This window comes from Anopheles coustani, chromosome 2 (assembly GCF_943734705.1).
Source record: "Anopheles coustani chromosome 2, idAnoCousDA_361_x.2, whole genome shotgun sequence".
NCBI classification, from domain to species: Eukaryota; Metazoa; Arthropoda; class Insecta; order Diptera; family Culicidae; genus Anopheles; species Anopheles coustani.
This window is the reverse complement of record NC_071289.1, coordinates 68,177,417-68,203,480: the sequence shown is the minus strand read 5'-3', so window position 1 is coordinate 68,203,480 and position 26,064 is coordinate 68,177,417. Positions and strand designations below refer to the sequence as shown.

The 26,064-nt window shown below is 45.6% G+C and overlaps 1 protein-coding gene across 1 annotated transcript; it reads right to left on the bottom strand.

The window, feature by feature from the left end:
* Positions 1 to 291: 291 nt before the first annotated feature.
* On the bottom strand, positions 292 to 20,352 carry LOC131263675 (T-box transcription factor TBX6-like). The gene is made up of 5 exons (XM_058265912.1): positions 20,271 to 20,352; positions 14,720 to 14,882; positions 2,683 to 2,950; positions 2,432 to 2,569; positions 292 to 1,248 (listed from the first exon to the last, which is right to left on the bottom strand). The coding sequence occupies exons 1-5, from the start codon at positions 20,350 to 20,352 to the stop codon at positions 292 to 294; spliced, it is 1,608 nt and encodes a 535-aa protein (XP_058121895.1).
* Between the last annotated feature and the right edge of the window lie 5,712 nt (positions 20,353 to 26,064).

Here is a 26,064-nt window from a genome sequence, read left to right as displayed (position 1 = left end):
GTGAAGAAGGCTCATCTCATCGGTGCTACTCTAGTTGTAGGCCGGTTTACAGGTTTATTTAGTTATTCTCGGACCTCTGTGCGTCACACACGAAGGCACAAGCGAATGTCGCTATACAATGCACCACCAAAGGGAACTAAAACGTGGATCAGGGACTACTTTACATTCTTCTACAAGTGCACGGTAAGCGGAGGAGTTTGGCTTCGAGTAAGGAGAGGTTTCTCTTAACCCCCGACTTTAAGGCACAGTTTGTTTCACAGGAGTTTCGACGAGCCGTAACTGGACACCCTGCTAAAGCAGCAGAATGGAAGCAATGCTGAAGTTGATCTTCTTGTCGGGATCGCCGCTCGGATCTCCGGGTTGGTCCGCTTGGCCCGGCGGTTCCGCCTGTAGAACCCTCGGGGAACTTGGCGATACCGGACTCGAGCCGGTAGGTCTGATAGCGGCGGGTCTGTGTATCGTCGACCTGGGAGATCCTTCCGGGCTGTCCACGTTCACGTGCGTCCGCTCGCTCGGATCAAAGTCACTCCCGCTCGTCTGAGGCGTTCGCACGCTGAACGCAGACGATCGATCGGGATCGGTTGATTCGGAATTGGAGTGGGCCGGTGACACTACCGGAGGGCGTACGGGAGGAATGGGACCGCCACCACCAGCCGCCAGGAGGTGTCCGGGGTGTCCAAAGAACGGGGACGCTCCAGGCGGTTGCGCGTGGTGCTGAAGCAGATGTTGATGCGGATGGTGATGGTGATGAGGCGGCGGTGCGGGTGGATGATGTGCTCCGTGTTGTCCCGGATGGTACGGAGGATGGCGGGCGAAGTACGGCAGCATTAGGTCCATCCAGCCCGGATTGAACATCTGATTGTAGTGGCGCATCAGGAGCTCGGGCGAGGCTGGGAAGTGTCGCATGCCGGGCTGATGAAGCTGACGGGCCGGATACAGCGAAGGTCCACCCTCGTGGACGGTACAATCGGACGATGGTGAGCCGTTTGATCTTGGCCGCTTGACGATCAGCTCGTGCTGATCCTCGTCGTCCGTCAACTGTCCACCGCCATCGACACCGCCGTCACCCGATCCTCCCCCTCCACCGCCGCCTCCGCCCGCACCAGCTCCCGACGACGAGGAAGAGGAAGAGGACGATGACGTTGATGCATTACAGCCCATCTTGCGTTTGCAGCGCGACTGGCCCGTCTCGCGGAATCCTTTGGCGAACGGGTTGTTATCGATCTTCAGCTTCGTGATGCGATCGTTCTGTGACGAGGGGAGAGAATGTACGAGGACGTACGAGAAATAAGAAAAGGGAAGGTAATGTCAAAAGAAATATCTTGACAATGTCCGTGAGAAAAACTACATGTCAAGCGCATCCGACGTGTGGCGCCTAGCGCTGGTATTCTGTCTTTTTTACTAGATTCTATGACTGTAGCCACCACGAAATTTTACAAAAGTTAAAGTAGAGTAGCTACATTCTAATGCTCAGGTCTATGCACCGTTTGTTTAAATCCAGACAGGTTCATTTATTCTTAGATTGTTCAATAACTTGAGAGAACTCGCGATATTTGGGTAACTTCTCATTTCTTACATACCAGAAATACATAAGACCCTTATCCTTTGATCTCACTTCTTTGACTTCTTACACATCTTCATGAGAGAGACTGTCTGCTGTTACCTTGTTGGTGATCTCGTAATTAAGATCTTTACCATGCATTAGCGATCGAGAAACAACGAACCCAGCATCCAACCAACCAACCAATCAGTCACTTTCAATCCGACCCTATCTCGGACGGCAGGCGAATCGGAATCAAACCCAATCCTGTTTCTGTCTCCAAACTTGATCTACAGCTCCGCACCCCGAAACACAGCCGGCCGTCCGTCATCGAAAGCTCAATCGATCCCCGACTCAAATCCGTCGCCAGCGCGGGGTATCATGTTCTGTTTGGTTGGGCTTATTTATTTCCCGACCCCTTTTATCACCCGGTGGCGCGGTGATCGGCGCGACGGATCGATCAAAATCGGCTCATCGAGCGGACGTCAAATCGGTGTGCGTGGTCAAAGGGAAAAGTGCCGCCGAAAAATGGTAAATCCTCTGTCAGACGGCGACCATCGAAAATTCAGTACTTTGGTGAAGCGGACGGAGTCCGGCGGTTGGGAGCAGTTGGTTTGCATAGGAGTCGTAACGAATGATTGGTATGCCCAATGGAGCCATGTTGCCGTGAGGGTATTTCCATTAGTTGGGGCACATTTTTTGTTCAACTTACAAGCGGTTATCTGGTTCAACCGAAATTTTGAGGAATTTAATAGTAATATCCAAATTTTGGAAATGTTTGGTCCAAAACTAGATGTTGATGTTCGAAAACGTTTCTATCTCTTATATCTTATATGCTACGCCTGAAATGCTCTTCTTTAATTCGAAAGAATCGATCGATCGCCTACTAACCTGGTAGGCCGTAACGGCAACGAACTCCGTTTCCGGGAACACGAACGCCTGCTGAGCGGCCCAAGGAATCTGCGACGGATCCGACGTCCGGATGATGTGGATGCGCGGCTGATACTTGTGCATGCTGGTAAGTACGACCTGAAAGTGGCAGATAGAGCCCCGAGAGCGGGGAAAAGGCATAGAACCGAATAGTTCTTCGTTCCAATTACGGCCGGACTCCAAGGCAGGTCCAAGAACCAATCCAAACTTACGTGGCCGTTGTTGTCGAGCGTGTTGTTGGTGAGCTTCACCTTGTTGAAGACGATCGGCTGCGAGGCCCAGTGCGTGCCGAGGGCCGGACTGTCCGGGTGCAGGCAGAAGCGCTGCGGACTCTGCGGCTCGGCACCGCCCGCCGGTACCCACTGCGAGCCACTGAACTTGAACCGGCAGTCGCTAATGGGCATCATTTCGAGCAGCACACAGTAATTTGTGTCCGCGTCCAGGCCGTCCACCGTTAGGCGCATCGAGGGAAACATGCGTCTGCCGAGGAAGAGAAGCGAGGTGAAACGATTTTAGGGACTTTAGGCAGGTCTCATAATTCATAGGACGCACCCGGGCGGAAGTGAAACCTCTGTTCCTAAGCATTGGTTTGGGATAGTGAAAGATAATTATTACGAACGCTGTTGGAGGGGACCGGAACTAGGTAAGATTGGAACTAGGAAACACATTGTTGAGAAAACAAAGACAGGGAATTATAGGAATCAAAGCACTGTCAACAAGGTATAAAAGTATGGTGTTTATCAAAGAGAGATGAAAAATTGAATTGAAACAGACTCCGAGAAAGGAGTTATTATAGAATACATTTCCGCTAATCAACCTTTCGACATATTCATTTCAGTTTGTTATAGTCTATTCTTATTAGCTGTTGTTATGTGATTGTCTAAGTAAGTTAGGTTGAATAACCGTAAGATCATATCAAACAAAGTAATGGATAAGAAGATAAAATAGATACTCTCAGCAGTACTTTTACGTCTTCATAAAAGTAAAACAATTATTTACTTTTCCGGAAAAGGTGTCAAGAAGCGATCGTACTAATTGATTGATTTTTTTGATAATCATTGCAGAGATCACTCACAGATTGATTGTCACTCCTCACTCTTTCGAACGAAGGACGAGTACGCTTCTGCGTTCTCCGATATTGGATCTGTCAAGAGTGTTTAAGGCCAACAGGTAGTTCTTTTCGGTTGTGTGCTGGCCAAAAAAAGCGGTGCGTCAATTCGCTCGTTTTCGCGAGCGCGATCGGATGACGAGAAAAACCAACAGAGGCATAAACTTAACGAGATCCTCGTTGGTCCGAGCATCCCGTTTCTTTCGCTCGCCCTCCCCCGAAGCACTGTCTCGCGCCGTTCAATTGTCTTTCACGGGGTGCTATTCGCCTCTTCCTCCAACACCCCGCGGTTTGTCCTTCTTCCGCCTCCCCTGCAGCCACCCTAGTGCCCATCGGAGTGGCACCATTCTGCGGGACCTTCCATCGAGCGAGCAGCCGTATAATTTCAGCTCTGCTAAATTATTATTTCATCGCTACAAATCAATTTTAATGATACGTTTTCACAAATTTTCTCCTCAGCTTGGCAAGAAGTAAAAAGAAGAAAAACAATAAACGAAGGCTTTTGGGGTGGCATGCGTGAGTGAAATGAGTGCCCTTCGTTACCTCCCAGCATCAATCCACCCCCTCCGCAACAGCTGAAATCGTAGGGGATGCTTAAAACAAACCAGAAGCCAGTTAAGGAGATTCGATGTTTCATTTTTTCCTTCACTCGTTCTTTCGTTCTCGCGTACAGCTGGTCGGACGAAGCTTTGCTCTTCCATTTCGATCTCGAGCTCGATGTCTCTTTCGACGAGGTTGAAGGGCGCCACCGAAAGGAAGACATTCTGCAATTTGGAGCTTTGCTTTACCTCCTTCAGGGAAGGTGGCCCGAGAGAAGATGTCTTCACCGGGCCGGGCTGGTTATTTGTGCCGTCTTTCCTTGCCCCGTTGCATTATTTGCATAAAGGCGGCAGGAAACTCGAGGTAGGGAGGTTTCGCCCGATTTTCCCTTTGCGAAACATAAACGTTTGATCAGAGGCAGCTTCCCCCGAAAATGCAAGAGAAATATTGTATCCCAAGTCCAGAGTATCCTCGTTCGTTCGCTTGCAATCTTCACTGCTTGGAGGATACGTTCGTTCGTTCGCTCGTTCGTTCGTTCCTTCGTGTGTTCGTTCTGTTGCTTCGCATGGCTCGGCGGCCACCGGAGGCTTCCCCCGAAAACCGCCATAAAATTGCACCATGGCGCCATGCTTGGAGCGCATAAATCAAACCGCAAACGGACGCAGAAGCTGCTCTTGCGGGCGCCCGGCGATATAACAAGCTGATAGCTGGATGGACCATATAATACAGCCTAACAAATAGGTTTGTTAGTTTTTGCCTCACGTTTGTCGTACCGTTCGGGGTTTCGCGTGTGGCGACGGAAATATGCTAGCCACCCGCGGAATCCCTAGAGGGAATTGCTTTAGCGATTTCGTACGAAACATAGTTTCAGTCTTAGGCCGAGCAAAAAATATATTTTCGAGGCAAAAGAAGAGGCATGAATGATGAAAACAATATTAATTCAAATGTTAGTATGTTACTTCGGAAACTTCTAATACTTATCTTTAAAAAACTTAACCCGTGGTTTTCATTCATTGTCCAATCCCTATCAATATTAAACAAACCCCATCGGTCTGCTTCCTTTCGTCATCTTCCGGCATGGAGTCGCTATTCGATAGCTCCAGTTGGGCTTTAACCGAGTGTTAGATATTCGATATCCCTCGAAACGGAAGACTCACTGCGTCCGTTTAGTTGACGCTTTTTTGGTAACTGTTTCTTATTCCCCTATTTAAAACGAAACTCGATCCGAATCCGCTAACCGTAAACTTCAGTGCAAAGCTAATCCAAACCTACCCTCGTTGGAGTGAGATGGATTTGAAATAAGTTTTGGTGAAGCCACAAACACGCATGAGCTTTCTGCCGATTGTTTGTCAACCTGCCACACCATCTACAGTGGGTTGCTTTACAAATAGTCTAGTGTGAGGAAAGCTGCACAATCGATAGTTCAGATCAGATCTTTTCCATCAAGATCGCGAAGGAAAGAGGAAAATCAAACACACTCCAGAGCAAAAAATCTTTTTTCCCGGGGATTTCCCCACCTGCCACATTATCGGAAGCTTGCCACTCGAAAAAGGCGTGAGGAATGTTCGCACCACTGTACGGTTTCAGGGGACTCGGTTTTTGTATTATTTGAGCCGTTTCCAGCAGACAAAAAAAACCTTTACGATCAGTAACGGTGCTCGCACGAACCTTTGATGAAGTGCTGCAGTTTTTAAGCCCTTCGTTGTGTAGCGATAATATTTATGAGCTGCATAAAATCATCCCCTGGGATGAAGAACACAGTTGGAGGCAGCTTTTTTGTCCCAGGGAGCACGTCTCGCTATTTAAAACGTCAGTTAATCGTACTCGGCAAGATCAAGAAGCTTTCAACCTGTCGGGAAAGTAGCATCGTGTAAAGTATGGCGTATGGGAAGTGTTTTTCTCGAAGTTCAAGTCTGGATAAGACACAATGGTAAAAATAAAAAGCGCCACCGAGAAACGAGTTGACGCGATCGTTATAGTGATTCTTCACAGTGGTTGCTTGTTGCTAAAGATTGAGGTATATTTTCTGACTGAAGTTCAAAATATCGTCCAAATAAGTCCAATCAATGTTTCAACAGCTAAAGTATTGAAGAGCGTAAATTCTGCGTCCTCTAACAATTCACAAATTTACTCAGGCAAAAACCAGGAAATATAGTTATCTAAAGCATCCTCCGCGATCCTGATTTAGCGGTTGATGCCGAGGTCGTAAAAATCAATCTCTACCTACCACACGCAAGCCAGGGGAGCGCCAAAAGTGGCAAGTTAATATGTCAGACAAGTGCTAGTGGGCAAGCGCTCGCACGCCGATACCGCAGCATGAATTATGTATTTGCCGTGTGTACTGCAAATTAGCGATGCAATATAAAATCAATCAGCGTGCTAGACCATTTTTTTCCCGCTCTGCTTGTGGAACCATCCGATCCGTTTGGTTTCTGGTGCGCCTGATTTCTGCTAGATGGAGTGAAATGCTACGTCAGACCTTTTTTGAAGAATCGTGCTGGTTGCAATGCGCTTTCTGCTAATTGGAAACAACTCGCCACCGTAGGTAGTGGAATTTTTTCAATCGTAATGCCACCTTCTGCAGAATATGGGAGACGGAGTGGATGCTCTGGGGTGGCCCTTTGAGATAACATGGTAGCTTATATCATCTGTCGTGAAAACTCAGTGCAGAAACGATTTTTACCAAAGGATATCAGTATAGAACCACTTATGTTTAGTTTCACCAGATCTATTTGATACGATTTTTATTCAAATAAAGTACTCACAAATACGCACTAAATAAAATTATTGAAATCTTGAAAATGTGTCAGATGATTTATAATTAAGACCTATCGTCAATCGGGTATTTTGATTTAGGTAACAATTTCCTCTTTACTGAGTTTTGTTCATTTCAATCATATTGATGTATTGATTACTTTTTTATATTCTTTTAATCATATTTCGTTCTCTAGTAATTTTACAAAATTTGTATTGTTCAACAATCCTAATTAATTGTGTGTAATTTTAGTACATTTCCTCGAAAACAGATCCCGATTCCTGAAATGGAAATCTTGGTTAATATTCTTCTTCGTTTCGAACAAAAGATAAATGCTATCAATGCCTGATTTCAATCAACAATATACACACAATCGATACAATAACAGCACAATGGTAATCATCACGAAACGAAGCAATTTTCACCCCACCATTTGGAGGAAAAGAGTTTTGGATCTACTTTCCGGATTCAACCCGGGAGATCGCGCAGCGAACGAATGCAGCGCATCGCGGGCTCATGGGTGAGAATTTTCGGGCATTTCGACATTCTGTGATTCTGTTTGTGTGTACGTTTTACTGGTTTCCCTTTGCCCCACCCCATTATTTCGAAGATATAATTGCCGCTCATTAGCAAGTGTGGAAAATTACATACAATCAACACGTTCGAATTACAATTACCGGTGATGATTTGGTTAGAAGTAAATAATTGTCTGTTTACCTTTGGACTTTCCTGCCAAAACCCAGCCATCCCCCCGCGAAACCCGGGGGTTGCTCGTTCCGATTGCGCCGAGTTTTCAAGTCCGGGTGGTGCCAGTTTTCCACCCTCACTTTTCGCCTTCAGCGCGGGCCGTGAGCACCTGATCCGAAGCGCCAAACGCGTCCGGAGAGAAATGCCAACAAACAAACAATCAAACGATCACCTCGTGCTGGGAGTTGGGTCGACAAAGGGAGGGGGGAGGAAAATTCTCTCCCTCGTGTCGGGGGCGTCGAGGCAATCGAGGCCAGCCGACGTTGAATGAAAAAGAAAAACAACCAAACAACAGCAAAATATCATCGAGAAACAAAAACTGCCGAAACTGTCCGTCCGAGCGAGAACAATCAATTCAATCAATCAGACGGCTCCGTAGGTATTAAAGTTAACTGCTCCGATTGCGTCGTACTGCGCGTTCCCCGCGGGGTGGTTGTGGAAAATTCGCCCGACCAGCGCCGGTGTCTTGTGGTTCCTCGGTTTTCTGTGGCCGAGATCCAACCGAAGGGTACCGAAAATCACCACCACCAGGGGCGCATTCTTTTCCCCCAACGAGGCCGGACGAACGAGAAAGGAGAGGGTGAGAGGAGAAAACTACAACAACCCTTTAACAACCCGATGATCGAGGCAAATCAGGCGAAATTATTGGATATTTTGTTTTCCAGTTCTACAAACCCGCTGGATGCTGCTCTCGATCGAACTGGGTTGTGTATGTGTGCGTGTGTGTGTGTGTGTGTGTGTGTGGGGCTTGTTTTCCGTAGGTGCGTAAAATCGTATTTTCTCGCTGATCACTAACAAGCTAGTTTTCAGACGGTATTTTTGTTTTTTTGATTTGGTTTTGTTTTTCTCTCTGCGCTGCCTCTGCTTGTTAAGGGGATTTTTTGAATGATTTTCTTGCCTTATAGGGGGAACCGAAGGAAAGCGGTGGCTGCGGGTGGCCGGTTGGTGATTATGGCGCTGGGCGGAGGGGGTGCGGTGCGGGGACAAGGGCGCCCATCATCACGGCACAAAGCAAACACATGCACCGATTGTCGTCCTTCAACCCACCTCCGCGATCACATCGATCTCCTCTTCTTTTGACAATCAACTATTATTTCGGGCGGATAATTATCAACTGAGAGAGTGTGTGTGTGTGCGTGTGAGTGTTTAGTGATGAGGTGAGAAGGTGGACGGATGGTGGCGAATACGCGGCACGAGAACGCGCGTACCAGCAAGGTCTGCGCAGCAAGGTTCCGCTGCCGAAAATACGAAAGACTTCGCTCGGGCGACCGGCAAGCGACGAACCCGGGTTCGGTTCTCGATGGCACACCTCGGAGAGGGGTAGCGAAGCAGGTAATTCTGAAAATTGAAAAATTAAAAACACATTCCACCACTGCCCCCGGGGGCGGCCCTCCGTGGGTTTCCCCCCTCGTCTTCTCGCTCACTGCTACATCAAAAACACACACACACACACTTGCTCGTTGTCTCTCGCGCCAAGTCTCGTGAGTCGTGTGATGAACAGCTCGAACGTGGAGCCGTCTCCACCCCGGTCGGTCCCGTTCTGCACGAGGCTCGCCCGGGAGGCGCCAACATGGTAATAACATTTTATATTTCTTCGTTTTCTCTTCACTTCATTGATATTTATCGCTTTTCATCTTCCCCTCCGTTTTTACCCCCCAGCGATCCTGCGGGGCCACCCTGGGGGCCACGGGAAGGATGGTTTCATTCAGAAGACGGACACCCGTAGCTCGTTATTTCATTCCACCGGCTGGGTTGCCTGTCGCGGTTGCTGTTTCGTACTTCCCCTCGTCCACGAAATGGCACTTTCCCGTAGGGGGAAGGTTTTCTTCCGCGGGCAGAACCCAAGAGTGGAGTGCTCGAGTGGAGCAGCCGGTTATGTTTTATATGCTTTTATGCGACCATGTATGTGTGTGTGTATGTGTGTCTTCCACACGTTTGCCACCAGCTCATTAAGCTCACCCCGAGGTGGAAACCCTCCCCTATCGAGAGCAGGGTTCTGTGTCTGGCACTGTCTCTTTTTGTTTCCCTTCAGCATTCGGGTGTTTCGCTCGCCCTCAACCACACCATCAGGTGGTCTCGCCCGATTGGGTTGTGGCACATAAATCAAATCTAGCGTCGGAACCACAAAATCTAGTGGCCAGGCTGGACTGTAAAACCGGACCAAAAATCAACTAAAACAAAGCGCACCAAAAGGGTCCCGAAATGTTCGATTCGTGCCCCGATCCGGGAGGCTGCGTTGGAAAGAAAGAAAGGCGAAGAAAAAACACCCGCCGTTTCCCCCCATTGAGAAGAGGTCGCCACAATCGATGCCGGACGAAAAATCCACAAACCGATCTCGGGGGAGGGAAACCCATCGGTTCGGATTTAACGGTTTCCGGTAGGATCGTCCGGCGCTGGGAACGAATTTATGACTCCACCGTCTCCTGGGCCCTTGGATCCCAACCTCTCCCTATCCCTCCAACTGCCCTCCAGTTGGAGAAGAAGGAAAGAATTTCGGGTGCGTATAATTTTATTACGTGAAAAATGCCCTGCGCCACATTTATCACACGGTATTTGCGTTCGCTGTGCGTTTGATTATACGTATTACGCCGGGGCACGCCAGGGGACGCCTGCTCGCTGTGAAGGCTAGAACGCTTTTCACGGGTTGTTTTTTTTTCTTATCTTACGTTCTTCCCGCCTTCCCACGTTTGCTTTGTTTCTCGTGGATCGTTTTGTTTTCTGCAGGTCTAGTCCGTGGCGCAAGGCTCATTATTGATGTCTGGCTTCTTGCTTTCTCACTTTTCAATTTGAACCGTCTTGTTAGCCGAAGAGTGATGATGGTACAACCGGGGCAAATTATACGGACGACGAGAACTATTAGTTTCGTGCATTCCCACTGGCTTTGTTTCTAAACAATCACGACAACCCTTGCCATCGTTCAAATTAGACGTAGCATGAAGTAAGCTATTAAAATAGATGCAACTAATCTAGATATCGCATCGTATTGACTAATAAAAGATAATTTAATCATGCAAGAAAGACCTATGGCACAAGAAACCATTTTATGAGGGCGTATGGCGTGCGAAAAGTGAATTGATTTACAGTGGCCAATATATTGCTTCACCACACGATGTTGCTTCGGACACAGAAGCGATACAATGACAGTCGCGCAATTACAACATTATGACTACCACGCACGAACCTAGAATAATAGGGTCTATTCATTAGATTGTAATTTTATTTGATGTTTACATGAAACGAAAAACATAAATCATTTAGCAAGTGCTTGAAATGTTAACTTCTATCTCTTAGATGTGGCTTCCCTTAGAATTTATGTTTCATCTTGCATGATAATACAACCTAAACAAATCAAATTGAACAGATTTTGGGTACGTACTCAAGTTAAAAATGAGTTAAATCATTTTTGAATGCTTTTTGGGTTAGAAAACATTCAAAGAGTTCACAGTATTGTCATACCCAAAAATTGAAGAAAATAATGACTATTTAAGGAAAATTAAGATTGACCAACAAAAAATCAAAATCTTAAAATAAAGTGTTTAATTTTATGCTTCATGAAATATTAGTCACATTTTAAAGCAGCTCTCTTCAACTCGTTCACTTGAACTTCAATATCTTCTACACCTGTTTATGTGTTGTCTTAAATGCTGCATATTTAGTGTTTCTCAAGTACTCAAGCAGCTGTTGCAACCATTCCGGCGTTATTAATTAGCTAGCAAATGCGTTTTGAAACAGTTGGAAGTAAGATCCTTAAAAAACACACGCTGGAACGAAAATAACACCAAATGTGTAAAGATGCAACAACCCTTGTATACCGTATTTTGTTTTACAATTCCTTTCGCATCCTCTATCTAACGGTTTCGATCTCGCAAGCGACCGCAATCGGGACAACCTGTTTCATGGTGACGGATGCTTTCAACGCGCCGTGAAAACTGTCACCCACTTGATCGTCTCCGCTCGTCATGTTGAACGCTAACTGACAACTGTTGCCGGAGATCCTTTCCCTTACGTCAAACGATCCGCTTGTCGGATGTCGTTCGACCGAGGGTTCCCATCCCATCCAAACCCGTCCGTTAACGCCAGTTTGTACCACATCTTGAGGGTTTTATCCTGCCACGGAAAGGATCGAACGGGAGCGATCAATTGTTGTTCGTTTCTAATGGTTATGGGTTTTGCGTGTGACACGTTTTTTTTATGTCAATGTTTTTCTACTCCTCCAGTAGATCCGTTGCACTTGCGTTAGAATTGGTCTACGATCCTGTCACAGGATACAGGTTGTGTCGGGAAAGGATCGCCGGATTGGTAGAAAACCGAAAATCCTTCCCATCCGTTATGTTTATTACGAGCACACTTGTGGCTTTTGCTTGACTTCGAACCCGTCCATCATCGTGTTGGCGATCGTCCACGTTGGTACGTTCCCGAAAGGACAGGGAAAAAAAGTAACGAAAAACATCCGAAACTAACAACCCGCCAAACGGTACGGCCTTGTCGCTGTCGACCTTTTGCCGATGCTGTCCAACGGTTTGGCTCAGTTTTCTCGCCCGGCGCCCCTCGTCGCAAGGGTGAAATATTCGGGCGCCAGGACCAGCATGCGGTCGCTCACTCAGACAGACGCGGGGCAACGGGAGATTGCGTGGCCGGGGGTTGGTTCGCGTCATCACGCGCCCGCTTTCCCAGGCCAAACGCCGCCGGGGCCGAGCCAGCGCGTCAAGTGTTTTACGGGTCGCCGGGGCGTCATGTATGCCCGTGCACCGTCTATCATTCATTTTTGACGACCAAATACACATTTTACAACCCTCCCGCCCGGTTCACTCGGCTCCTAAAACACAAACCCCGTTGGCTGCGACCGACACCGACACGCTGGAGAGTGTCTAGCGTCTGAGCGCACGAAACGCCTTGCCACGGATAAGTTTCAGGAGCGCAAAACGTGTGATAAGCTTTACACTTGCTTCAGCGGGTCGCATGTTTGAGTGTGATCCAGTTTCTCTGAAACAACAAAAAGAAACCAACCACCACCCTCCTTTGCCTCCTTTTGGCCCCCTTCCACCCCTTTGCCGACCAAGCACACTGCCTCACTGGCGCCCGACTAGGGGCGAATATAAATGTGAACCCCTATTTGTATCTCGTCGGGACTATCACAATATTTAATGTAGCGCATTATAAATGGAAATATTTCTTCCGGCTAATTATAGGTTTTCAGGATATAAATAATCTCATCACACATCGCCACACGGTACACGGTGGTACGGGTTCGGGATCGAATCTGGCGGATGGGGAAGCTTAGGTAGGGACACCCAGCGGGATGTTTGGGATTTGATTAGTGGCTTATTTCGGACCATCTCACCCAGACGAGGCAAGGCTCGCTCTGGCCAACAGTTGGACAAAGTAGAAACCGAGCAGTCCCGTTTGGTATTTAGGTCCGTGATTTAACGCAACGGCTGTTGATGACGATCGGTAGTGGTTCCAAATGATGGATGGTGTGGAATGCACTTTTTCCAATACAATTAAAGCTTTTCTCTCTAATTACATGCTATGGTGGCGTCTTGTATTATCATGTACTGTATCTTTGAGAGGAAAAAGCGCTTCCCACTAGTCGAGTTATTTGTTTTCAGGTTTTGGTTCCTCATTTGCCGGTTCATAACATTATACATAGACTTGTTAATAGCCAGTCAATATTCATAGCTTATTTTCTTGGGTTTTTTCTTAGAATTAACTAATGTTTAAATACCGTGTACTGCTATTATGTATCACTCAAGTCAAAAACTATTAATAAAATATTTTTTTTTGTCGCGATATTTTCCCTCTCGCTAATCATTTAAGACGGTAAATTACTTAAAAATCTACCATTTGTTTATCTCAAACGTTCACGTAGATGATTCAATAATTGATGGGTTTCGCTCAAAACGTTTACAAAAATAATAAGTCAAACATTTTGATAGTATCCTTTTTATTTACCCCTTTGGATGTATTTTATTTCCTTTTGATTGTTCTCGATAATTCCGAATTTCTAACACAAGATATTCTTAATGCTAAAATGAAGTTTTTATTCTCCATGTGAAGTACGAAAATTCCCAAAATAACATTTTGGAGCTTTCAAAGCCAAGTGCTGTGTAGTTTTCTTCTTCCTTTTTATTGTTTTCGTCCTCAACATACAGGAAATCTTGTAAAACCTCGAGGCACTTATCGACCTGACCAGTCTGACTTGACGTGTTTTTCCAGGCAAACTTTTTGACTTTTCCATTTACATCGGGCACAAACAATATCAACCGAGTATATGCCCACCTCAAACTTGGCGACTTTTGGTCCTTCGGCTCAAACCCGTCGCTGGTTCCCACCGCATTCAAGTGATTTGGGAAACAAAACAAAAACAAACCTCGCATCCTTTGCAAATAAACTTGAGCCAAAGCTTCTTCTCTGGACGGGCGACGGTGGACCGAAGTCTTTCCCACTTCCGTCCGTGCCAACCAGCATCCATTGGGCCACTATTTGAGGTGAAGGACAAAGATGCGCACGGACATACGACACTGGCACAAACAAATGAAAACGCACCTCTCACGGTCGTTTCGGGCGTGTTTCCGGAACAAACAGTACCTGAAGGCGCCATTTTGGACGCCATGAGAAACGCGCGAAAGCAAAACCTGTCCAAGCGGAGGTAGTTTGTGCAAAGTAGTCCCTCGAATAAGGATGCCATCGTAGGCAAACACAGATGGCGCCAGGATACTTCCGGCAACAATTCGGTTCCCCGGTGTGTTGTTTACGCATGCCCAAAAGGCATGTTTTCGCAAGACGGACTTTTCTTCGTCGCCAGAGTAGGGAGGAAAAATGGATTCAATGGAAAGCTTTTAACGCGTCAAACTTGTAAAAAGGGGTGAAAGGTTAGACTACAATAACACAAGCTTCTCTTGGATTTAATGTTGGCAACATGAAGCAGACTCAATGTGAAGACAGAATGGTAGAAGAAAGAAATAGAAGAACTCAAACAAATGAATAATGTTGTGAACGAAATTTTTATCTGAAAAATGTATATACAAGCAAGACATATTTTTAAATCATCCACCTTGGTCTAGTCCTTTAAATCCATCAGCATCTTCTTTTCACCTACCTTCCACTTTTAGTGATGATCATTTCGGTGCCGATCTTGTGGAAATCGCGCCACAGCTCCTTGTTCTGCAGCTTCAGCTCGACGCCCGGAAGCGAGTAGCGGGGTGGCAGGGCCATCGCATGCATCGGCGGAACCGGAACCGGCAGCATCGTCGGAAACGGATCTGAAATGCCGAAGAAAGTAGTTTGATTAGTTTACCATCTCTTCCATGTATTTGTCCGTCCCATTGTTGCAACATATTTTTAAATGAACGAAATTTTCTCACAGGTGTTTAAGGTTGTAGCTAGTTTTGGTCATACGTTTTCTGCCATTTTTCTACTGTGGTAAAAACACCACCATGATATCTCATTTCTCATTCATTTCCATTGAACTTTCGAGCGTCTTGCACGGTGATTAGAAAATTAAATAAAGATAATTAGCTCAATTCGATTAGCTCTCGCGCTTTGCCTTCACTTGTGTTGTTTGATGCGATACCCTTCGAGATGCTCATTGTTGCTCGTTCAGTTGAAGGCTGAAGCATAATTTTTCATTTCTTTTTTCACTTTCGGTGCGATTTGGTCCGGGAGTTTTTTGTTTCTATTTTGCTTCTCCGATGCCGTTTTAGTCTTGCCAGTCACTTCTAATAGTTTATGCGAGAGAAAGAGCCGGGTTTTCAAGACATCATAGGAAAGAATGGTGAAGCTGAGATGATTTTGATTTCCAAACCCTAGTGGGAGTGAGTGGGGAAACACGAGCGGAAGCATTCCCAAACCGGGGCGGATGGACGAGATGGAAGAAAATGAGAAGCTCAACCAGTTTGTCAGTGCCTGTCAGTGAAGAGATGAGGTTCGTTAGATGTTTATTTCTTGCGCTTTCCTTTTGTTTCTCCCTTCTTGCAGGGGTTTGTTTTTTTGTCTTAGTTCGTCCCTTTGTCGCTTGCACTTCCACCTCGTTGCTTCCACCCCACCGGCTGTGGTCATCGCAGGCGAAATCGAAAAGGGATTATGAGCCGTGAAAATGGAAATTTCATAGTCATTTATTTCGAGCGCCGGCAACGGGCTGGACGCGCGGGTGGGACGCCGTGGCTGACGATGTCGAATGAGGATCGGGAGGGAAAACCGAATACCCCGGGTCACGCGGGAGGAAAGATTCGTCTCCCGCCGGCCACCGGGCGGAAAACCCACAACATTTAAAGGGAGAGAAAGACAAGGACGGCGATGGCGACGGAGAGAAGAGGAAAAAATTATATCATTAATTCGTTCTTGTTACAAGTCGTGAGGCTTTGGCGCCGCTGATTTTTCAAACATTCATATCCACATTCCACCGCCGTTGAGGACGCCGTTATCTTCCTTCTCCTTCGCCCACATAGCGATCTGTTTTTCTCTTTTGTTTCTGTTTCAATTTGTGCGACGGCAGAATTTTTTCGTTCTTTTTTTTAATCGACCGAACAACGAAACGGTGCGGTTCGTCGTGTCCTTGTCCGGGATGGAGCCCTGGGAAAAGGAGGCTCCAAGATCAGCATCCACCAGCCGGGCCATCGGGAGTCTACCATCCGGCGTGGTATGAAGCATGAAAAAAATGCTCCACCAAGGAACGAAATCGTTCTCCCAACGCTTTCCGACGACAACGGAGACGACCGAGATGATTAAGATCATCGTTTGTTTTTCTCCGCGTTCAACATCTTCCCGATCGCAGTGCGCTCTCTTTCTCCCTGTTTGCCTCCGTCTTACTCTTTTCATCGTTGGTTAGCCTTCGAAATGTCTCCGTCATCTCTTTCGCAAACCACAGTACGAAAGCTGCCCCATCAAAGGGCAATGCTGCAACACAAAGTAACTTTGTGATACCAGATCTTGAAGGGGTGGTGGATAATGAGTTGGGGAGGAAAAATGAAGCGATCTTGCCGGGTGGCGCTATGCAATTTTGGTTTTCTGGGAGAGGAAAAAATCATTTACGAAAGAGACGATCTGTTGCATGATCAATTCAATTGCTTCAGCATTTGATCCAGCAAGAATAAACCCTAGCAAATGGAGAATCACTTTTTAGCATGGAGCAGTTTTGCATACAATATTTAACAACGTGAGATTCCTTGACTACATTAATTTTTAGAATAATTTCGGTTGTTGCGGTTTTGGAAAATCCTTATGGCTTAGACACATCAAAAAAGCTGCTAGAATATATAGAATTGCGACAGTTACTGTTGCCATTGAATCAATTCACTTTTTCCTGCAATTTTGGAGGATCTTCCAAAGTATTTATTTGGCATTTTCTTTCTTTGGTAAACACTTACAAGTATCAACTGTAGATATACCAATGAAAATTTAAAAAAGAAAAACCACCTAAATCTCTGAAATTTACCTTTAAGCTTGATAGGTAATCAATGTACGTGAAAAATTGAAAGATAGTTGCTGACATACATATGGAACCATATTTAAAGATACAAGATGTTCAAAATATACGTTTTCTTATTCATGATAGTTTTCAAAATAAATAAAAGTTACTTAGCAAACTAGTTTCACACATTTACAAACACAATTCTTTTAACTTTGTTTCTTACTAACGAATGCGATTGTCTATTTCTGAAACACAATTTCGTGCTTCGGACCTGCAGAGTGGCGGATAGTGTAATTGAGGGAATAAAACAGTAAAAAACAACGAATGGAACCATTTCGCGAAAGACCGTTCATCATCGTCGTCGTCGGCATCATCATCATCATCGTCAACCGGCAACGACTACGGTGGTCCTGAAGCTCCGTAACGACGTTGGCGACGGTTATGACGTTTATGATCCACATCCGGAGGTCCGATGTCACGACTTGCGTGACACGACTTGCACACCTTTTTTTCCTTTCCCAAACGTTCACCAACGAAAAAGAAGTATGTTTTTTAAAGTGAGCGGGTTGCGGAGTTGGTGAATGGAAAAATGAAAACGATAGTCTGTTTAATCTGTTTTTTTTTTCTTATGTTTACTTCAAGTCTTGAACCTAAGGGACGAAGAAGCCATCGTTCACGCGACGTTAGTAGGTGCTAAAACAAGGTTTATGAAGTATCAAATAGAAAAACGTACACTGAACCTGGTGAAAGATTGCTCCAAAATCGTAAATGAATGGGTTGTTTCATTAAATGCAGGGCATAAAAAATAAGGGAAGAACACAAACAAACGTGACAAATATTGACCAACACCACGGGCTAGATATGGCGGGAAGGAAACAATGTTTCTGATGAGGTTGGAGATGACAAAGTTGGATGCTTTCACTCACGCAAACGATGAACGTGTCCTCCCAAAGCAGTCAAGCTGAATGATGGCCATCGGTGCAGCTATGAGTGATGACAACGCTCGAAATGTGATTAAATGTGTTGATGGGTCGTAGTGAAGTTGTTAATTTACGACCACCACATCGTGCGCGCGCACGCTCTAGGGTCTCATCATCGCGGGCGACATTTGCGGTGATAGGGCTAGGCGCCTGGTTCCCCGAAGAGATTGTGCCATTTTCTCAGCGGGTTTTGCTTGTTGTTTTTGCGCTGAACGCTTTCTTCCCGTTGCCGGGCGATAGTTAGTGCAAAGCTTAAGACCCGCGTGCGTGCGGCCTGCGTCTTATCGACATCGCGTGGAGTAATTATTTAGCATCTACGACCACCCCGGTCGGCGAAAGGAAAGGTTGAGCGTCGCGGATGAACATTTCTTGTGCATTCCATTTTATTTTTCTTGCTCGGTTTTCGCACATTTTACATTTTATGATTTATTTAGAATCCCTCGTGATGAAGAGAGTGTGTATGTTGTTTTTTTTTGTAGTTGAAGCTCAGATTAATAAAGGTTTATCTCAACTTTATTATGCTAGTGGGATGATTATTTTGGATTACGATGTTATCAATATGCAAGTACTTCTAGAGAAAATGCAAATATGATTCGATTAACAAATTAATGAGAGTATGATGCAAAGTAATGAAAAAAGATAAACGGAACTGTGTGTGATTATTTTGATTGCATGCTCTCTGTCGAACTGTTTCTGTATATACGTATACTCATTTTACTGCAATTGTTTATTGCTTGAGTTTATGTGAACATTTTACATTGGTGTACCAACATATTTTCTTATATAATAACCTTTACAACTTTTAAAAAATGTCTATGTAATATTTTGATGTAAGCGTAATAGTTCTACCTTCAGTCAAGGATGTTGCTCTTTTTATTAAGGTTAATAAAAGTGTTCAATTACTTTGATGAAAAAAGGTATCGACAAAAGTTTTAAAGAATAGAGTTTGAGAAAGGTGGTCCTAAATAAACATCTTTTTTTCAAAATTCACTCCAACTACACCAATTGAACAAGAATAGGTTACAGTTGACCACATTTGACAGTTGAAAATGAAAATAACAGAAAATAAATAAGTTTTGGCAAGCACTTTCTATTCAGTTTCAAATCACATTTAGTCATCTATCTTCTACCAAAAATGGGTAAAGTACGACTTAATTTATCGTTTGAAGTAATAGAAGTTTCGCGATTTTTTTTTCTAAGTAAAGCATAGACAAAGAAGATGTTTCAAAATCACTCATTTACTAAAAATTTTCATGAGGAATGTATTAATCTCCACAGGACTTTCTCCTGTGGCGACATACATGACGTTATCTTTGGCCCTTACATTTTTTAATGCTAATCCAATGATTTATTAAAGTGAGAGCTACATGAGTTCCTCACCCGCATCGGGGAAAAACCGTGCCCCGTTGTTTCGCAGGATCATCTTCGCCTGTCAACGGGGTGACGTCTAGATCGAGATCGAGATCGATCGGGAGAGTTTCGGAAAAGTCAATTTGACGGATTGTCTTGCGTGGAATTAATTAATCCCCCAAGTGAGGCGTAGGTACTATTGGATATCCTTCCTTTTCCTCTACTCACCGGAGCAAAAGTTCAACCTTCTGCTCACGCTGAACGCCACGGATATCATTAATCATTTTCCGGAGAAGAACACTAAAACAACAGGTCGAGCGATATGTTCCACGCTAAGGATCCTTGTCGAATGGGGAAAAAAGGACTCATCATGCTCACCATCGGCGTGATCGACATCAGCCAGCAACAGATGAATGGTTCAGTGGTTTTTGGGACTAATTTTGTAAAACAAACACAGCCGTTAAGCGATCGAAACAGCGACGGCCCTTGTGGTGTGCGCATAAGGGAAGGTTGTTAGGCTGGGTAACAAATTTTCCAAATGTTTCCAACCTCAAATGCTCCCATCGGGGCCCGATAATGATGCGCCCCGGGAATGAATCGTCCTGTTTCCCGAATATTTCGGTGCATCACCCTCGAATCGAATGCCCTCTGTTTCCCAGTTCCCTCGACCGCAGCAGGGAGGCGGCCATCATTTGTCAGACGAACGCATCTGTCAAACGCTCGTCAGCCATACCGTGTTCCTTCCGATGCCGTGCGGGGACTTACATTTCGTGCGGCAAGGATATTCCATGCGGCTGCCGGTTTGTTGGTTTTGTGTCTTCCCGTTGCCCCCGCCATTCATTCCAGGCACCCCTAATTTGCAGCATTCCAAGCATTCATTTAATTTTGGACCTCGTTTTGTTTCCTCTTACCTGGTATCCGCTGCAACATTTGCTGCCGGTAGATTTCGTGTGCAATGTGCTGATGCATTCGCAAATCGATGAGATCCGTCATGATGATCCGTCGTGTAGGTTGAGCGAAATGGGGTGAGAACTTTTCGTCGCCTTGTGCAGAACGAGCTCCCGGGTTTTTCACCCTTCCGAGAATTTATCCTCAATCGGGTAGTGTGTATTTTTTTGTTTGTCGTTTGCGGTAGGATTTTAACACTTCTGTGCGTCTTCGTTAACGTTTGCACTTCGCCTAAACTAATTCACTTCAATTGGCGTTACGGTATCACTTGGTTGGCATTTAATTTTAATCCATGGTTTTAACACAACGGGGGCACATTTTTAACTCACAATGCCTATCATAAAAGTGGTATGGGTTAGTCGAGCTACAAAAATAGCACAATTTTTCACTACGGTTTGGACGTACAATTCACTCCACCGATGGTTTTTCCGATGTGTTTCCAATTATTTGGAAAGCAGCTTGATTCATGTTGAATTAATACAATCAATTTCCACCCCCAAAACACTGATCAGTCTCACTAAAAATTGCACCGTTTTCCAATGGCGCTCGGTTTTCGTCCCGGTTACGACTTCACGCGACTTCTTTTTCACGTCCAGCCACGGAACAAATCGCTTCTCAACTGCCCTTTTCCGTTTTCGCCTGGTGGACGTGTGGTTCCGTTGCACTTTGCACGCCCGTGTCGTCGTTTCTCTTGTTTATGGTTGTTTGGTTTCCTTTTCTTTTCGTTTTGGTTCGCTTTTGCTCTCCCCGTCCGTCAGCCGGTTGGTGGGTCCACAAACACAATGGCACTGCGCCGAGGGGCTCGCGTGTGCAAATCACCGCGAAAAACTGGCCGCCAGAGCGAGAGAGGGTGGTTTGGAGTGATTGGTTTTTTTGTTTGTTTTACTATTATGAAGCTGGTTTTCTTCGCTCCCGTTCACGTTAAAACCACCACCGACGCGAGTTGCGGTCGGAGAGAGAACATCCGCGTCGACGGAAACACGCGGACACAGACGTCGAATGTTCGTCGAAGGCTTTGAAGAAACGACCAACCCCTTGCCCGGTGTCCCCCACTCGTCCTCCGGGACGGCTTAGGTCTAAACTGTGTGTGTGTGTGTACGCAGGTAGCTCCACCAAGCGGTGAATGTGTTTGCGTGCCGTTTGCGTGTCGACTGATGCGTTTCATTCGCAGCGCAAACCGTCCAAAGCCAACTGTGGATCCAACGAAAAGTGCACTTCTTCTGCACGACGACGAACCAACTGCAAAGAAAAAAGGATGCAAATGCAACCCCTCAAGCAAACACGCACACATTCTTATGTTCCCTTTTTTCCATCCGAAACCCTCCGGATTGGTCCGACCCTTGGGAACGCCTACTTTGGATTGTAGCTTCGTTAGAAACCCACAAACACCACGATGGTAACTCTTATTCCGCTCTTATTCGTCTTTGCCTTTCTTGCTCTGTGCTTTCCCCGTTGTTTCGTTCGCGTTGGGGGGAAATTGGTTATTTATTTATTTCACTTTATTACATTCACCCTCGGGAGGGTTCGATTTTCAGAAATGGCGTGAGCCTGTATCGAACATTTTTTATCGTCGAACGCAGAACGCACGTTCCCCGTTCTAAGGGGTTTGTTCGTCTTGCGGTTGGAAGCCTTTTCTAGATTTTTTTCTGAGGCTTCCTTGGAGCAGAAAATGGCCGTCGATCGGGCTAAAACCACACGGCTAATGCCATGTAGAAGTACAAAAATACATGCCCAAATAATTCCGTTGCGCTGCAACTGCAGCGATATAACTTAAACTATACGATTTCCACTATTTAACCTATGATTATACACGTCTTGAAGCCGTGGGGATTTGACAACTTTAAAAATACGCTAAAACTTCTACATGGGGGTCCTACACTTAAAATAGCATTGTGCTATTTAATTTCATAAAATATATTCGACAAAAACTTCCATTTAGCAGTGATACTACTTTTTCACAAATCGCCTAGTTAGACCTTTTGGACGTAGAATTTTAAACTTGGATTTTCTTCCGTGTAATGAGAGAATTGAAATATAACCAAATTGATCACTAGATCCCAAAATTTTGCTCATTTTCAATTATTCTGCGATAAGCAGATTTCATTTCGAGAAAAACTGGTACAATAAGATTCCCATAACAACATGAATCTCGAGAGGGAACTCAATTAGGCAAACTAAAACATTCAAACCATCATCCTTATGATGGAAAACATTCACCACAAAGAAAACGTCCTGCAATTGGAGTGAAGTGCGCAGCTTTTAGCATTACACGCCGGTGATTTATGTGCGTTTTTAAGTAAAATCGAAGATGTGGCGAAAAAATCAGGTTACGCAGAATCACCAGAATTTTACGGATCGTAATTTGAAGATTGTACGTGTCAAATTTGACATTAACCATCCTTCAAGCATCGACCAAGAGCATTCCATTACCTCTTTCAATCGCCCACAATCGATGTAAAAGTGCATTAGCTGTTCCTAAAACGATCGTTCCGTAAGTCAAACGATCCCGAAAGAATCCTGTCCGTAACATTTACACTTTAGCAGCATTGCTATTGCTCGGATTTGATTTATCTTTGGCACGATCGTTGATTTATGGCATCCCTTTATTGCTTTTTAATTAAATCGACCCACTGGTCCGATCGCTCACCGTTCACAACCCGTTCTCCCGTAAGGGGTTCCATTCGAATGCAATTTCCATCCAATCGCACCGAGGCCAGTTCCAGCGAATTAGTTTCCAATTGCATACAATTAGTCACCGACGGGGCGGCTTTTCAGTGGCCGGAAAATTAGTCTTCCCCCGCCCCCAGTCGGGAACGTTTCATCACCCGCGGAAAGTCTTCGCTTCCCATCTCCGCTTGCGAAAGGTCTACCAAACCCCTTTCCCGATCTGTCCGAATCTCGAGCTCGAGTGTCATGGTTTTGGATTTCAAAATTAGACACCATTAGGCAAATGCGCCGATGGCAGTTCGCTTCATTAATTTCCACCATTTTGGTTGCCGCCCAGTTCCGCGCGTCCCCTGGCAGGTCGGTTTCTTTCAGTTCCACCCCCTCATCGACGAATCAATTTTCCGTTTTTCCACCTCGACGGCTCCCTCGCGCAAGGGTGGCGTAGAAGACATCCCTCCGCTTGCCAGACACACCAACCGTGCGCTTGAGCGTGTGGTGCGTTTTCGAGATTGAAAAGCTAATTTTACTTATCAACACATTCGGGTGTCGCTAGTTACGCTGTAGCGTTCGCTTTCACAGTTACGCCACGGCGCACACGAATGGCCACGGCGAGGCGATCAAACGGCAACGCTTCCCTTCGCCGCGGTGCGCGAAGAAGTCACCGAACCGAAACTGAAGGTGGCAGCCTGTCTCATCCCATCAGGGAGCGTCCCGAAATGAGTGTTACAAAAATAACACTCCAATATCGTGCGCACGCGTGCACTCACGGGGCGTGACCTGGTCGGGTGGGGAGGGGGAGGGGGAGTCGCTTGTGGTCTAGGCAACCTCTTGTCGCTGGTGGGGGGAAGACCGCCACATGATGTGGGTTTATCTACTTAATCGCTCGATTTACGACGTCTAACAACTGTTAGATTGTGCTACACACGTTGGAGACAGACGAGGATCGGCCTTAACAAATGAATGTTTTACAATGTTTTAAGGAGAAAATAAGTCACAGTAGCATAGTTCGTTATTGTTGTAAATTTTAAATATCGTGGATTTTTACGGAACTCTTATAAAATAGCCCTTTGTTTCGTATTGTTATGCAAGAAATCTACAAGTGAACTTCCAAAAAACGGTTTTCATTTTCTTGATAATATAGTTTGTACACCTAATAATTGTTTAATTGTAAAATTGATTGCCCTTTTCAAACATAGTTGAGCCTCTTCTATTACTTTCCATGTAATATAAAACACTCTAAACACTTTTTGTTTCATACCAAAAACTTGAACAACATCTGCGTCTGTCATAAATTATATTGCACAAGAAGCACTAACCGTGATGATTAGTGCCATAAATCTCGTCTAAGAAAAGGACACCTCACGCGGATCGGTTCGACTCCTGCAGCTTCCGCCATAAAAAAAAACGGAAAGAGGAGACAATCCTATTGTAAATAAATTGGGGAAATTTTACACGAATTACAAGAGCTGGTTGTAATCCATTTTAAATACGTTTTACTGAAAGGACACTTCGACTCGTCACCTGCAGTATCATAAACGCCACACACCATTCTAGGGATGCCCCCGCTGGTTTGGCTTCCGGGCAAGGTTTGTTTTGCCTTTCGGGTTCATGAGTGTGTTTTTCGTCATTCCTATGGGTTTAATTTTTTAATTGGCTACATCATCAGGCAGAACCTTTTCTTCTTCGGTGCTGGTGTGGTTTCTTTTCCAATAGGTGCCTTCAAAATGGTGACCCATGTTATTTTAGTACGTTTTTACATTTTTCCTCCGGTGCTTCCAATTTGCTGTTGTGTGATCCAACGAAGCAAACAAATCCTTCGGACCAATCCCTCGAAGAGCAACGGGCCAGCTGCTAGTCGGGTGACAAGCGCCGAAAATTGTCGCCATATTTATTTTCACTTTGTTCCATTTTTTCCGCCAGCGGATGATTAATTTATCTTTTACAGAAAATCTTACAAGAAAAGAGCACCCCGTCGAAGGCCGAGTAAATGACAAAATTCGAGAGCAATTATAATTTATGTCCTCACCGGTTACTTAAGGCTTGTGGACAGCGGTTGTGCCAGAGGTACCCTAACCTCTAAAACCTGCATCTGCGGGTTACATTCTGGCTCCTCGAAACGAACACTTGATCGTGGCTTAGGAATGCGGGTGATCTCGATCCTCCTGCGCAGGTCCAGCGTTCGGTGGCACTTCACTTTCGCGGGAATACTAGATAAAGAACCATTCCGTCTTTGATCTTGTCGAACGCGCCATAGGACGAGGCCGTTTTTGGCGGGGAAAGTACGCAACTACTTTCATCCACGCGGAACCACAAAGGGCTTCGTGAGGGCAATCGATAAAATGCTACTCTTTTAAGTGCGAGAGAGTTTAGACCCTATGCGAAGATCAAGAACACGATCTAGATTTACGACTTCGGCCGTTTCCCGGCAGCTCTTGAACCGGCAGCTGAAAAGATCATTTTCTAATCATTACACAAGACCTCCGGGAGCACGAGAGCCAGGCACTTAGAACCGATTTGTGAGACAGCGATTAGTAGTAGCGGTTTTTCTTTAATACATCCAGAGTGCGCCTTTCTCTAGCAGGTACCGGAGAAAGTGCCCTTTGGCGGCATCCGCGGGTTTCAAGTAGCTGCAACGCTGATACTTTCCAGCTGAAGAAGTTTAGTCCGTTTGTTTCTGCTCTATTATCGTGCCGATAATTAGATCGTTTGTCGCCAGTCGCCACCGGGGAGTCCTTGGAGATATTGGACCGTGCGTGACTCGAGTCTCGGGTGGCTGGCAGGTGGTCCGACGCCTTTTTTAAAGGACAGATGTACATGTACGTCCACCGTACTCTGACCCGTTTGCAAAGGCAGCCTAAAATGTGCGACACCAAACGCCGGGAGCTGACTGGTGGTATCTATTTCAATTAATAATCAAGGACCTCGCCTTCGAGTGTTGGTTTTGGAGCCGAAAAGCGACGCCGGGACACCGGGCCAAAATATTGAATGAGGCTAGAAAACAGGGGCCTTCCAGTGCTAAGTCTTGGGTCGGGGTTTTGGTTAGAGAATTTATTACACAATTGTGATTATCTGGTCGTACGGTCGTTCGGG